This window comes from Lissotriton helveticus, chromosome 11, assembly GCF_964261635.1.
Source record: "Lissotriton helveticus chromosome 11, aLisHel1.1, whole genome shotgun sequence".
In the NCBI taxonomy this organism is placed as follows: domain Eukaryota; kingdom Metazoa; phylum Chordata; class Amphibia; order Caudata; family Salamandridae; genus Lissotriton; species Lissotriton helveticus.
This window is the reverse complement of record NC_136072.1, coordinates 708,120,465-708,135,755: the sequence shown is the minus strand read 5'-3', so window position 1 is coordinate 708,135,755 and position 15,291 is coordinate 708,120,465. Positions and strand designations below refer to the sequence as shown.

Sequence of the window (15,291 nt, the reverse complement as noted above, 5' to 3'; positions counted from 1 at the left end):
TTGGCACTTATCCGCCAGTAAGTATCAGCTCTCTGGACAAGGGAGCTATAGAGAGGGTCCCTGTGCCATTAGTAGGTTGTGGTTGTTATTCCTGCTATTTTCCGGCACCCAAAAAGGACAAAGGCCGGCGTCCTATGTTAGACCTCAGGGCCCTCACCTTCTTCCTCCAGAAGGAGAAGTTAAAAATGCTCACCCTAGCCCAAGTTCTGAATGCACTTGACCCAGGCAACTGGCTGGTGGCGTTGGACTTGCAGGGCGCTTATTTTCATATCCCCATCAGGCTGGCCCACAGATGTTACCTTCTGGGACCAAAAGCACTTCAGTTCTTGTACTCCCTTTTGTCCTTACCAGTGCCCCTTGGTTGTTCACAAAGGTGATGGCGGTGGTTGCAGCTCATCTGCGCAGATCAGAGGTCCCAGCCCTCCCCTATCTCGACGAATGGCTGTTAAAGTGGGGTTCGCCTCAGACTGTCATCTCCCACCTCCAGACTATGGCAGACCTCCTGCATTCACTGGGGTTCACTATCAACATGCTGAAGTCACACCTGACCCTCTCAGACGCACCCTTTTATTGGGGGGTTCTGGGCACAATGCAGTTTTGAACCTATCCTCCCAAGCAGTGAGTCTGGGATATTCGGGCTATCCTTCTCCATTCCTCAATCAGATCTAAGAGTGATGATAGATGTGCCACTTCTGGGGTGGAACAGCCATCTGGGAAAGGTGTAGATCAGAGGTGTCTTGCATCCAAATCAATCTTTTGGAGCTCAAGGTGATCAGACTGGAACTGAAAGCATTCCTTCCTTCTCTCAAGGGGGAAAGCGGTGCAGGTGTTCGTTCACTGACAACACCACCGCCATGTAGTACTGCAACAAACATGGCTGGGTCGTGTACCATTTCTCAAGCGGCTGTCCACCTCAGAACATAGCTGGAACATCAGGACATAACCCCGGTGGTTTAACACATGGTGGGTTCCCTGAACACCAGGGCAGACAAACTCCGCCATCGGTGCTTAGTTAATCACAAATGTCCTCTCCATCCGGAGGTGGCGCAAGGTCTCTTTCAGTGGTGGGGAGTGCCTTTTTTTAGATCTGTTTGCCTCCGAAGAGAACGCACTATGTCAAATTTGCTTGAAAATACACCATTCGTCCACACTTTTTTCAAATTTTCTTGGGGGGGGGGAGAATCCCCCGTACACCCCTAAATTTTTCGGGCTCGCTCGCCATAGTGCAGTACAATTATTATTTTACGCAGTCCACTTTCAAATGTCACCAGCCGCCACTGACTGTCAGGACATTTAACCGTAAATCACTACATGTCCTGTATTTAAATACCATGCACCCTGCCTTATGGGCATTTAAAGCCAACTTAGGAGTGGCTTATTATTATTTCAAGTTTAGGCATGTCAAAGGAGTTATTTTGACTGGTCGAATTTACAATATAGCCTTGTGCAGCCAGGCTGCTGGTGGCAGGCCTGCATTCATATTTACATTGTCACTACAGGGAAGGCATAATGAGTGCTGAATTACACTTTTGAGTTTTAACTTAGAGGCCCTTGATACACTTTATTACAACTACACTAGGGACTTATAGGCAAGTTAAAGATGCCAATCAATGGTATGCCAATTTCATCATGTTGAAAGGAGGAGCACAAGCACTTTACCCCTTGTTAGCTGTGGCAAAGTGACTATAGCTCTATAGCCAGCAAAAACAGTCAAGGCAAAATCCAAGGGGTACCACGAAAAAGATGGTCATTTCCAACAAACTGTAATTATTTGTGATCACTGGAAAAGTACTGGGAATCCTTCTTTGAAATTTGAAAATACTAAAACTGCGCCTGTGCCTTTTCAGTTCATACACACTGCCATTTACATTCTCCAACAATCCCAAGGTTTGTGAACATTGGGAGGAAAACAAATATAAAAACAGAGCAGCACAATAAGAAAGCCAAGGCTGTATGGTGCATAAGTGGGCAATTTTGGGAAATTGTTAAGGAAAACGGGTCTTGACTGCTTGCAGCAGTCCTTTGTTCATAAATGCCCACATGGCAGTAGGGCTATTAGCTGCCCTGAGTCTCTTAAATGTACTCCCCTTGGGCAAGGTGTGGGTACTCAGTACACCCCAATTCTTTGGGTAATGCGTAGGGCCTAACATTAGCAGTTTGTCAACATTTCAGTGAGATAAAAAAAAGTTACTATTTCTCAAAAGACTTCTTATGCTCCCTCCTCCTGCCACTGAAGAAGGCAGGGTTAGAAACACAATTTTCTATGAAATTGCATTTTCATTACAGAGACAATAACTTGATTTTCACCAACACTGCAGTTTGCTATAAAAACAATATCTTGAGCAGTGGATAAAAGAGGGATAAAGAGAGGGGCAAGCCTCCACCCAATTAGTCAAAACAACACAATACACTCCAATCTTAAAGGTTGTGCTGGTTTTAGACTAAATATAAGTAACACAGTGAGATGGTGTGCCCCTTGAATACTGAAACCGCATTATCGATGGAATACAATATAGAGGACAGAATATCGAAAAGAAAAGATTGAAAGGTAAATAAGTCTAGATTTTCTTTACCTAACTCCACATATATGTACCTATGTGGTACATAAATCTTCAAGGTATCTAGATGTGTATTATGAACTGCAATTCTATACTTCTCTATATGCAATTACCTTTTGAATCGATGTCCCTCAATATTCTGTCCTCGATATTCTTGTAACATGATATTCTTGGTTTTGTTATTCAGTAGTACACCCCATTGAGGCATTGGTCTCAGTAAGGATGAAGTCTACTTGAATAGTTTAAATAGTTCATTGAAACAACCTATTTTCGTAATGTACTGTAATACTTTTGGGTTAAACAGGGACGAAGCTAGGTCCCAATGTGGTCAAAAAGGAGACACCTCACAGGAGGGACAATAAGGATCCCAAATACGGAAAGTTATTGGGTCCTCAGCTTCACATCATTGGTGCTCGGTCCGGAAGTTGGGAGGCCTAGTGAAGGAATGGGTTATTGTTCTATCATAAACCCACTGGTAGTCAGAGAGGACCACGCTATGGGCCTTTCCAAGCCAGAGAACTTGGGTGATTGAAACTCTTTTAGTGTCAACAGGTCTGCCAAACCTATCCGTACTATGAACTATAATGGTGGTATATGGAAGGGGCTATGTATCAGAGCCTGGATATGGGTGTCCTTACTGTATTAGTATTTTGTCTACTGGTATAAAGCTAAGAATTTATCAGGGTAATGTTAATGACTGCTTATATCAATTAATCATCCCCTGTATATATGAAGAACAATGGACGTTTAGACCAAAGCTAAGAAGCGTCAACTTGTTTCAAATTCACCACGACCAAGGGACAACTTGGCCTGTAGAGGGTAAATGTAAATGTACAGGAATTTATATAGCACAAATCACCGAGCGGTTTCTAAGCGCTTGCTTAGGGAACCCGTCCTGGTATTCCCCTGTGAGATAACCCCGGCAGGGTATCCGCAAGGTGAAAGCCAGGCATCCCGCCGCGAGGGGCCGTTGTGGAGATTAAGCAAGCTATTGCCCAGAGTCGCAGAGTGTGAACCCGTGAATCGAGTAGGCACCGGAGCGAGAATTGTCAAGTCCATGGACATTTTAGGACTCAAGACCCCGCCGAGCCGGGAATTGAACCCTGGTCCCGGGCTGACCTCTGCTTCCAGGTCTGCCTCCTCTAACCAATGAGCCACACTTCTCCAGTGTCTCCCAAGTACACCTGGACCCAATAATATGCATTCATAATGGGTAACCAAAATATTGATACACAGGTAATTGAGGCTGTTTTCCTGCAGTGCCCTTATGCACTGGTTGGTACAATGACACCAGGGTTCGAGGAGCCAATGCGTCTGACTTTTTAGTTGAAACGTTCACACTAAGCGGTGGATTAAACAAGGATCACCTGCTAATATTGTGCTTTAGTTGATGCATGAAAGCCATGTCATTTGAAATATAGATGTCGATATAAATACAGGCTGTTATGGCCAAAATTGCAATTTTGTTGAAAACACCAATAGTGACTGGTCACCTTACTTAGTGCAAGTTGGAGACATAAGAAGTCTTAATCCCCCCGTTTGTCTTGTCTTGTCCAAACACAAGGCAGCTGTCAGTGATCTGTGTGAATTTAAGGAAAACGAAAACTAAGAAACCACATTGGAAGAAAACAAATCATGGAAAACACATTTGAAGGAAGTAAGAAAAATCTTAAATTGAAGGAAACATTTCAAATGAAAGATACTTTTAAGGAAAGTCAAAAATTATATTTAACTTGGGGGGATTTAGGACTACTGTGGGGTTTTTAGGCTTAGGGATGGGTAATGTTCAGTGTGATGATGGGGTCTTAGGGGTCAGAAATAATTGGTGTTTGGGCATAAAAACGGGGCTGTTAGAGGTTCAGAGATTAGTGGAGTGCAGAGGTGGTGAGGGGGTTTTAGGGTTCACGAATAGGTGGCGTTTAGGTGTGTGAGGTGTTTGTAGGTTTCAGGGATAGGTGGAGTGTAAATGTGTTGAGGGGTTTTAGGGTTCATGGATGGGCAGAGTTTAGGGCTGGTGAGGATTTTTATGGATGCAGGGATTTTTGGAGTTTAGATGTAGAAAAGGGTTTTTAGGGCTCAGGGATAAGTAGTTTAGGGTTATGAGTTCTTATGGGCCTTGGATGGCTGGTGTTTAAAGGTCGATGAGCGTTTTTGTTGGTTCAGGGATGGATGGAGTTTGGGTGTGCTGAGGTGTTTTAAGGGGCATGGGGTGAGTGGGGGTTAGGCAAAAACAGGGGTTTCAGATTTCAGGAATGGATTGAGTTAGGGGAATTGAGTAATTGTATGGTTTAGGGATGGTGGATTTTTATGGTAGAATGACTTTTAAACTTCAGGGATGAGTGTAGTTTGGGTGTGGTGAGTGGTATTAGGGGGCAGGGATTGATGGTATTTAGGAGGTGTCAGGGGTATGCGATGAATGTTGTTTACGGGTGCTGATGTGTCAGAGAATTAAAAGCATCCCAATTAATTTTCTGGCAATATAAAAGATATAAGTATGAAATAATGACACTGATGTAAGGCACTTAAATAAGTATCACAGACAAAACTGTTTCTGAAATTAAGACATGCGATCATTGCATTTACACTTATAAATAAGAATTCAAAAGCCAATTTCGACCAAAAAGACTTTCTATGAATTGGTTTCTATGGAAAGGTAAATGCCACTCATTCTGAAAATTTCCATTAAACAGTTTAGTGAAATTGCTGTTCAGTAATGGTATTTCATGAAATCATTTTTCTGTGAAATCACATACAACCAAGCACTTATTGGTCACTCAAATTACAGTGCTTGTGTGTGTGGAAGATCAGCTTTTGTTTTTTCACACAAGTAAACTGCAAGAAAAAACCTACATTAAGCACTTTGTACAGCAAGCAAATAAGTGACTCGTAAAGGTGTTTGGACAATAAGTAAAGAATGGTCTCATGTCAAGGTGATTGTTCTCATTCAGACCATGCACACCTGTACACAAAGCATGTCTCAGCATAACAAATGCTGACTGAGACAGACTTTGGTTCTTGCGTCTTTATAATGTCAAGAAAGAAAGAGTCCAAGCCGAGCACAAGAAAGCTCTAAGGTACAAGCTGGTGTGCCAGACAAATGCAAGACCACTGTGAGGCACAAAGGTCTAGTGTGTTACATACAGAGCTGATGGATTGTGTTTCCAATGTCTTCAGACCTCAGTTGTGCATACTGTACTGTATGAATTGTTAGTTATATCTGAGATGCTTGCCTTCATAATATCCGCAATAGCCAATGATGCCAAAATCTTAAGTCACTTGTTTAAAATGAAAATATTTAAAGTAGAGCCATACCAGGCTTCGCAAAGTTTTTTAATGAGGATGAAGGGTGACTAAGATGTTTGACAATACAGAGCTTCCCCCATATGGGGGTGCACTAGTGAAGTTAGCAATATGCTAAATAGAATCAATTAATTGAGCAACAGCAGGTTTGCCGACTAGGTCAGCAAAACCGTGCTTGTCTGTTGTCCATATTCGCACCCGGCATTGAAGAGTATGTTCGCGCCAAGTAAGATTCTTAAGGCAGAGTGCCTGCTTGTGCCTGTGTGTTGAATTTACAGATGTGCAAGCAATGATGGCTGCAGAGATGTCAAACCATTTGTGGGATACTTACATTTAGTGCTATCACTACAAGAACAACATTTTGAAGTCTTAAACACCCTCTTTCTGTGCGGAAAATAAACGAAGCTATCAGAAACAAAAATGGAAATTAAATTACAGAAAAACAACACATACACCAGATGAAAGGGTCACATTTCAGGACACAACATAGAAACAAGCCCAAGAGAATTTTACTTCACATGTCACAGTCAAATACTTTAAAGCGCTCTTCAGATACACTAGAGGGCCTATTGATGAGCTGGTTTGCGTCAATCTTGCACCACACAACGTGGTGCATTAGAGACGCAAACCTAGTATGTGAATAGTGAAGCCACACAAGGCCACTTTCCATAGCCCTGAGTGGCTCCACAAATCAGGAGTAAGGCAACAATGCAAATTGCATTATTGACATACTCAACTTCGTGAAGGCATCGCGTGGGTGTTCCAAACGCAACTCTCATGGTTTTTTACACATTATAAGGAACTTGTAAGACTGGGAACGCATCAAAAAGATACACAATCCCAGGAGAGGCATAATGAAGAGAAATATCTGTATTTCTCCTCGTTACTTTCTCTTTCCATGATTGCTGCATTCTGCGACACACATAGAAAGAGGAATATGTCTCAAAATTGCACCTTTCTGCACAAAAACAATACTGCATGTAATGCACGTCCCCTTGCACCACGGTGCAAGGGTGGCTGCTTTGGCGGTAGGCTGCCAAAAGGGCGCCAGCAGTGGGGAAAAGGCAGGAATGTGTCATATTGCCTTAAATATAGTGCATTCTTGCCCTTTCCCTGTCCCATAGTGCAGAACAGCAAGTTGACTCGCTGCACTGCACTCCATGACATTCTCATAGATAGGCCGCCAGGACTGATCAGGTTTGGTGAAATGTGGTGTAAATGTATCACAGTGGTCCAGGTGAATAGGATATGGGATAATGGTAGGGCCACTGAATATAAGAACACACAGCCTCTGCACTGGGGTGTAAAACATTTTTCTTATTTCTACCCAATGTTTGTGAATATTGGAGTGATTATAAACAAATGGAAAAGTATCTTGATTTCTGAGGTCACACTGGTAGAGGGGCTGGCGCTGAGTGCGTTCCGAACTCAGACGTGCATAGATGGGCTTGGCCTTGGTGCATTTTCAGCGCCTGCACACTCTACAGCCCAGCCTCAGGTGTCTCAGCGGGGCGTGTTCTAGAGCGCTCCTCAGCACAAGTTTAAAACTATGATAGTGAGGGCAAAATAAAAGACGCACTGAGGTCCAGCAAGTTACTGGTAAATAATAACAAACTAAATCAAACAGGAGAACAAGAAATCATACAAGTAAAAACCGCCTTTCGAAGATAGGCGTGATAGAATTAAGTATTGCAGGAGCCAGGCACCACCCGAAGCACTCTAGTGCTACAAGGAAATGATATCCAATTTGTCCTCAAAGACGCTGCACAGATGCACTGACAGGCCTGCTTTATAGCCCTGCATCAGGTGCCTGAGGGGAGTATGGTCTAGAACAGTGGTTCCCAAACTTTTGACTCCTGAGGACCCCCACTAAAATCACTACTAGAAGCCGGGGACCCCCAAGCAATTTGTACAATTTAAATTTCTTTTTAAAAACGCCTTTTGAAGCAGAGGCCATTTCAAGAGGGAGACAGCCTGAATTGGGTCTATTGGCATGGACATGTATGCATACAGCAGTGTATTATTTAGTGGTACAAGTCTCCTGCTCTCAGCCATAGCAGCACCTCTACATTCTCATTCCAGAGCCTTGGAGTGGTGACCCTTCCTTACAGCAACAGGTTGAATGATTGTGAATTATTAGCATTTTTACCTATTCACAGTTTAAGAAGGTCTAAAATATTATACAATTATGAAGCATCTTATAATAAAGACATGCCCCAAGGAGCAACGAATATTGTGAAAATTCTAACAAGATACTGCACAAAGTGATGAGTCCAGTGTACAGAGCAAATTCAAGGTCTACATTAGGAGTTCATCATGGAAATGCAAGAGATGGCAGGAAGGTATCTGCACAGGAGGCATATTGTGTCAGTGAGATCATGGAACAATGCTATGCCAATTACCATAAACCCCTGTAAGACAATCTTTAGTCACAGACAGCAGAACAAGATTTTACCACCAAGGGGTGAGCAGTGCAGTTAAGGCATATTTTAGAGAGGCCTCGCCTGGCACCTGACATGACCCTCTCCTGTTAGGATGCCCACTGCCACGTCCCTTGCCAACAACAAACTGCAAAGGCTACACAGAATAAGAGCTTGATATGTCTGAATATGAAAGCTTGACAGCACACATAATTCACCCAAGGGTTTGTGGAAAGTGAGAAATCAGACTGCAGTACGAAAATCCTACTGCTAATCCTGGCTGCATCTATTTTTACCTGCCTGCCAAGTAACGGTAACCTATACAGATGTGCCTTTCAATGCTTTATTGCTTTTATTGTATTGCCTGTACTTTCATTGTTGTGTCTGTAACTGCTGTTGTCTGTCTTCCCCCGCTGCTTGTACGGGGTCCGTGCCCCTTTTTCTTCCCTCTGTTCCTCTCGCTGTCCCCGCGCTCTCTCTGCCCGGCCTTTCCTTCTGTACCCCTCGCTGCCCCATGTCTCTGCCCCGTTTTCCCTTCGGTTCCCCTCGCTGCCCCCGTGCCTCTCTGCCCATTCTGCCTTCTGATCTTAGCTGCCCCTATATTTCTGTATTCTGTATTTTGCCTCTGTGCCACTCGTTTTTTTGTGCCCGTCTGCCCTCTGTGCCACTTGTTTATGTGCCCCTTTTGGCTTCTGTTCCACTCATTTTTCCCTCGTTTTTTGTGCCTTTCTGCCCTCTGTTCAACTTGTTTTTTGTGCCTTTTGCCCTCTGTTCCACTCGTTTTTTGTGCCTTTTTGCCCTCTGTTCCACTCGTTTTTTTGTTCCACTTGTTTTTTGTGCCTTTCTGCCCTCTGTTCCACTAGTTTTCCCCTCGTTTTTTGTGCCCTTCTGCCCTCTGTTCCACTCGTTTTTTGTGCCTTTCTGCCCTGTTCCACTTGTTTTTCCCTCGTTTTTTGTGCTGTTCTGCACTCTGTTCCACTTGTTTTTCCCTTGTTTTTTGTGCCTTTCTGCCCTCTGTTCCACTCGTTTTTCCCTCGTTTTATGTGCCCTTCTGCCCTCTGTTCCACTCGTTTTTGTGCCCTTCTGCGCCACTCGTTTTTTTTTTTTTTTTCTTTTTTTTTAAATCTTACATTACTGTACTCATTAAGACCTTATTGTACCTAGAGTCCTGAGGTCTGTGTACTGCTTAAGTCGATTTAAAAATCCCCTGCAGACAGTGTGCAAACTATGGGCAAAGGACAGCAAGATGCAACCATTCTCCAGTGAAACAGGCAGTGCCCTCAACTTGGGAAACGATGGTGTTAATTTCAATTCTTAGGGACGAAGGAGCTCACCTGCAGTTTTCCATTAAGAATATAACTTTGGCAAATCCCTACACTGAATGGCCAGAAAACCTTCAACAAGCAGCAGCTTCCGTCCATTCACAACATTAAAACGAAATAAAGTTCCTGGCTTCCCTAATGTGACAACGACGGCCACTTTGCTTTCACCTTGGTTTAAAGATGTAAAAGCAGATATTACACAGGATGCAAGGATTTTAAGAGCTGCACCAGTAATTACCCGCATGGCGACCCGTTTATCCTATCCCCGACATCACTGATAAAAACCTCGATCCGTCGATGCATCACGTAGTTGCGAGGCCTTTTAGGGCATATCAAATGAGGCCAATCGTTACTCTTCAGTGGCCACAGCACAAAGGCTGGAAGTCAAATGTGCCGTTTTCTTCTGGTGCTGTTCATCTGCCATGTTGCCGCTGGGCCAGGGGCGAGCCCACGTGACACGCACACCAAAATGGGTTAAAGTTCGAACTTCCTTCCAGTGTTTCCCTGGCAAAGATCGGGTCTCAGTTTTCAGGGGGAGGGGTGGAGTGTGCAAGCTGCTTCTCGTTCTAGTCCACTTGTTTATGTAGCATTCTGTGCTAAATGCCTTAGCTTTGTTCAACCACTAGAGAGACTGACAGACCCCTTCACACAGATGTTTAGCGCACTCTCTAAACATGTTACTCCTGCGGATCCCCTGGGAATGTCTCACGGACCCCTGGGGGTCCGCGGACCACAGTTTGGGAAACGCTGGTCGAGAATGCTCCTCGGCATGAGTTTAAAACTATGAAAGTGATTGTAAAATAAAAGACAGACTGAGGTCCAGCAACCCATTGCTGAGTCTCACAGGCTCCCCTGAGAAGACCAGTTACTGATAAATAATAACAAACTAAACCAAACGGTAGAACAAGAAATCATATAAGTAAAAACCGCCTTTCCAAGATGGCGGTGATAGAATTAAGCGTTGCGTGAGCAGGTCCCACCCAATGCACTCTAGTGCTACAAGGAAATGAAATCCATTTTGTCCTCAAAGCGGCATTTACATATCTCTGTGCTTCAAGTGCACATGGTTTACATCTAATACAACTTTAATTATGGCTTTGAGAAGTTGTTTATTGTCCCACCAACAGGTGGCAGGGTACATTTACATTCTCATTAGAAAACGTCTAGGACCATCATGAGCATATATGTAACTCTATCCTTCTTTACTGATACAATCACATGTACTTTTTAAACTGCAGGACTCGGGTGTGAAATTAATTGTGTATTATTTCCTAGGCAGAAGAAGTTCTCCAGGATTTTATTCAGGCACAAGAATCTGTAGCAATGTCCATTCTGCAGATGGATCAGACCCTGTCGCAGAAGGAGAAGGAAATTGCTGGTAGGTTGTGATCATATTGAACCTATGAATTGCAATTAACAATACAAAACAAACATTGGTCATTAATTCTGTTTAAGTACTAGTTCAGACCACAAAGTACAAACTGATGAAATCAAGTGTAAGCTACAGGAATTCTGCCTACATAAACTTGGATCCTATCAGCATAATTTTCAGCCCTTTTCTTAGACGATTCCTTACCCAAGCACAGTAGAAACCAAATGCTTTTTAACAATGTAGGTGCTAAGTAATTGCTGTTCGAGGCATGTGGGCTGCTGAATTCATATCTATAGCATAGATCGCCGCCTAGTGTTGGGTCCGGATGATTGCACATTGTTGTCCTGGAAGAGTCTTCGAAGTATCACGAGATAGGTGGCTCCTCCCCTGGACTACAGTGCGCATGGGCATCAACTCCATCCCCAGATTGTTTTTTTCCGCCATTGGGTTCGGTTGCATATTTGATCACTCAAGTTCGGAATCGATAGAAAATTTCTTTTCGGCCCAAAGGCCTTTCCTATAGCGTCGGTATTGTCTTGCGTTCGGTGCCCAGCTCTGTTCCGGCTCAGTTCCCGAGTCGGACATCCAGAGGAGTCGCGTGGCTCTTCGGTGCTCGATGCCCAGTCAACGCATCCAGCCTTATTCGACGACACATCATGGAACGGAGCCCGTTCAAACGATGCCCCGTGTGCAACTCGAAATATCCCCACATCGATGTCCACCCGGTGTGCAACAAGTGCCTGTCGCCGGATCACGATGAAGCCAACTGTATGGCTCGTTCTCGTTTTCGCTCCAAGAGGACGATTCGACTTCGGTGCGTGGCGCGCCAGGAGGCCCAGCAGACGGCACCTGACCCGGTGAACATTTTCGAGGGGGAAGAAGCAGATGATCAGGAAGATCGGGAGCCGATTTCAACACCAGCGGCAGAGATCGACTCCAACTACGACGCAGACGTCGAAATGCTCGATACAGAAGTCGTCGTCGACGAGGTAGGAGACGACAATGAGGCCTATGGGGCCACGGAAGATAGCTCAGGTGAAGAGCTATGCCCCGTTCGAACAATAACTAAGGCTCAGGTCGAGGGATCGCCACATGGCCTTACCCAAGATCTTACACCTACATCCACGGTCTCGCCTCCGGACCCGGCTACGGACATTTCTACGGAGCCGCCATTAGTCAAATCGAAACCGAAAGTGAAAGCTTCGGTCTCAACAAAACCGAAAGTGAAAGCTTCGGTCTCAACAAAACCGAAAGTGATAGAGGCGCCGTTGAAGCAGAAAGCGCCTGTCGCCTTGGTCGGCTCCACGTCTTCGGACCTGTCGGCGCAGACGAAGCCAAAGGAGGTTGTCGAACCGGTGAAGTCGCTCAAGGGCGTCGAGCTGAAGACTGGGGCACCGAAACCGCTTGTCAAGGACGCCGACCCGAAGCCGTCGGCGCCGAAGGCCGTCGACACAAACAAAGGACTCGGAGCTCCAAAAGCTGTCGATCCTGCACGTCGGCCAGACAAGGCCAAAAGTACTGTTGCCCTCGAGTCTGCACATGCTGGTGGATCGAGAGCACCTGTTGGGTCGACGAAACCGTCCGCATCCTTCACGAAGCAGGTATCGGACTCGTTGCAACGCATCAAGGACAAGGCTTCCGCGGTCGATCCGAAAGATACTTCCACCCCGAAGCCTGCCGCCAAACCGCAAAAGTTGACGGCGCCGATTCAGTGCACGCTGCCGCCGAAAGTGGCGCTGAAGGCGTTCGCGCCCAGGACGGTCGTCGAGGCATCCATTAAGGTGTCCACGGGGCCGAAGCCTACCCCTGCAGTTGTAGGCACAAAGCATCGACAACCCCTACTGGAGGAGCAGTCGGAACAATTTATCAACGCCGACACCGGTAAACTTTCCATCTACAAGCGAAAGATCACACCGGCACAGCCTATGGAGTCCTACACAATTCCTTTGAAGAGGAAAAAGGCTTCCACAGATTCCCCAGTTCTTGTGGAACTAATTACTCCACGTGCTCAGGACAATGCTCCAATCTTGCCCACTTACTCGGATGTGGAGGCTGGGGAAGGGGACGATGATGAGTACAACTACCCTGCTGACACTGATCCTGAGGATCACCACGACACATGGGCAGATGCTGGGGACCCAGGGGATCCGCAAACTGCCCTGGACACTCAAGTATATGCTGTCAAGACCTCCCCTACTGAAGATTCGGCGGCATTTAATGCACTTATTGAGAGGGCAGCTAAAAATCATGACGTCCAGCTCCATGCTGACCCTATTGAAGTGGACTTTCTGTTTGATACCTTTTCCACCTCTGAAAAGACTGTCACAACTCTGCCAATGCTGAAGGGTGTCTTGAAACATGCTGCAGGCATTTTTAAAGAACCCACACGTGCCAGGTTTATAAACCCCAGAATTGAAGAAAAGTACAAGCCGGCACCTGGCGACCCTACCTACATCACAGGCCAGTTGCCGTTGGACTCCCTGGTTGTTTCTAATGCCCGGAAGAGGGCAAATTCACAAACTACTGGTGATGCTCCTCCCCCTGACAAAGAATCTAAGGTGCTAGAAGCATCAGGGAAGAGGGTGGCGGCTCAAGCGGCCAATATCTGGCGTATTTCTAACACGCAGGCACTCTTGGGCAGATATGACAGGGCACATTATGATACACTTGAAACCCTGTTACAACACTTGCCAGATGAGTATAAGGAGGCAGCAGAGATGCTCATTCAAGAAGGGAAACTCATCTCAAATGCTTCTATTAAGTGTGCACTGGACGCAGCGGACACCGCGGCCAGGGCCATTAACACAAGTGTGATGTTGCGGCGTCAGGCCTGGTTCAGGATCTCCGGGTTCAAGCCGGAGATACAAACCACCATCCTAAATCAGCCTGTAAACCCTGATCACGTATTTGGACCTGAGGTGGACACCACCCTGGAAAAGATCAAAAAAGACACCGAGACTGCAAAGTCTATGGGGGCTCTCCAGTCCCAGCAGTTCAGGGGTAGTACTTTTCGCCGCTCAAGCAATAGAGGTGTTTTCAGAGGCCAGATGTCCCAGCAAACACAGTACACTAAAAGTGGTGCACAAACCTCATACAACAAACAGAGTAGAGGTGGCTATCGCGGAAACAGCACTAAGGGCAGAGGTCGTGGAAACAACAACTCCCGATCCTCAGCCGCCAGCAAACAGTGACGCCTTGTCACTGCCCCCCGACCATACAACACCTGTCGGGGGGAGACTCCAGCAGTTCCTGCCAGTCTGGAAATCCATCTCCACAGACAGGTGGGTCAGAAAGCTTATCCAGTACGGTTATTGTCTGGAGTTAACGTCCACTCCACCCAACATCCCCCCAAAACACCGTCCTATGTCAACAGAGCATTTGCACTTATTGCAGCAAGAGGTGCTCGTCATGCTGCAAAAAGGGGCAATCGAGCTCGTACCAGTGGAACAAAGAGGCTCGGGAGTGTACTCCCTGTACTTCTTGATCCCAAAGAAAAACGGGTCCCTGCGACCCATACTGGACCTCAGACCCCTAAACCAGTACATTCTCTCATAACACTTTCATATGCTCATGCTGCAGCAGGTTCTTCTGTTGCTCAATCAAGGGGATTTCCTCGCAACATTAGATCTAAAAGATGCATATTTTCACATTCCACTACATCCGTCACACAGAAAATACCTCAGATTCACCATTCAGAATCAGCATTACCAATTCAAGGTCCTCCCTTTCGGAGTGACCACTGCGCCCAGGGTGTTCACAAAATGCCAGGCAACAGTGGCTGCGCACCTCAGGAGACAAAACGTTCACGTCTACCCTTATCTGGACGACTGGCTTGTCCAAGCAAAGTCGGCCCAGCAGTACGCTGCCAACATGTCCCACACCATTCAGCTTCTTCACGATCTGGGATTCTCACTGAATTATCCGAAGTCGCACCTTCAGCCAGCCCATGTGCGGCAGTATCTGGGCGCGACGATAGGTACTCTGGCGGCCACAGCGCAGCCAAATTCTGTGAGGATCAACAGCATTCAATTGCTAATACAGAAATTCAGACCAGTTGATAGGCATGATGGCCTCCTGCATCTTCATATTCCCGCACGCGAGACTACATATGCGTCCGCTTCAAGAGTGCTTGGCACGTCAGTGGAATCAGGCTCACGGACAGTTAAAAGACCTTGGGGCATATTATCAAGGGGGTTTATCTCCGCTTTTTTGGCTTTAAAAGCCAAGAAAGCGGAGATAAAATGATCTCCCTATTACCTAGCTGTCGCTAACACCAGTTAGCGACAGCTATTAGGAGATAGCGACCATCTTGGGCCCCA

General features: G+C 45.8%; 1 protein-coding gene across 1 annotated transcript in view; it reads left to right on the top strand.

Annotated features, from left to right (window-relative positions):
• Nucleotides 1–15,291, top strand: part of LOC144791798 (guanylate-binding protein 1-like) — a 246,677-nt gene that overhangs the window by 198,287 nt on the left and 33,099 nt on the right. Inside the window, exon 9 of the mRNA XM_078666568.1 lies at nucleotides 10,876–10,978. Coding sequence (XP_078522694.1) covers nucleotides 10,876–10,978 — 103 coding nt within the window. The remainder of the gene's footprint in view (nucleotides 1–10,875; nucleotides 10,979–15,291) is intronic.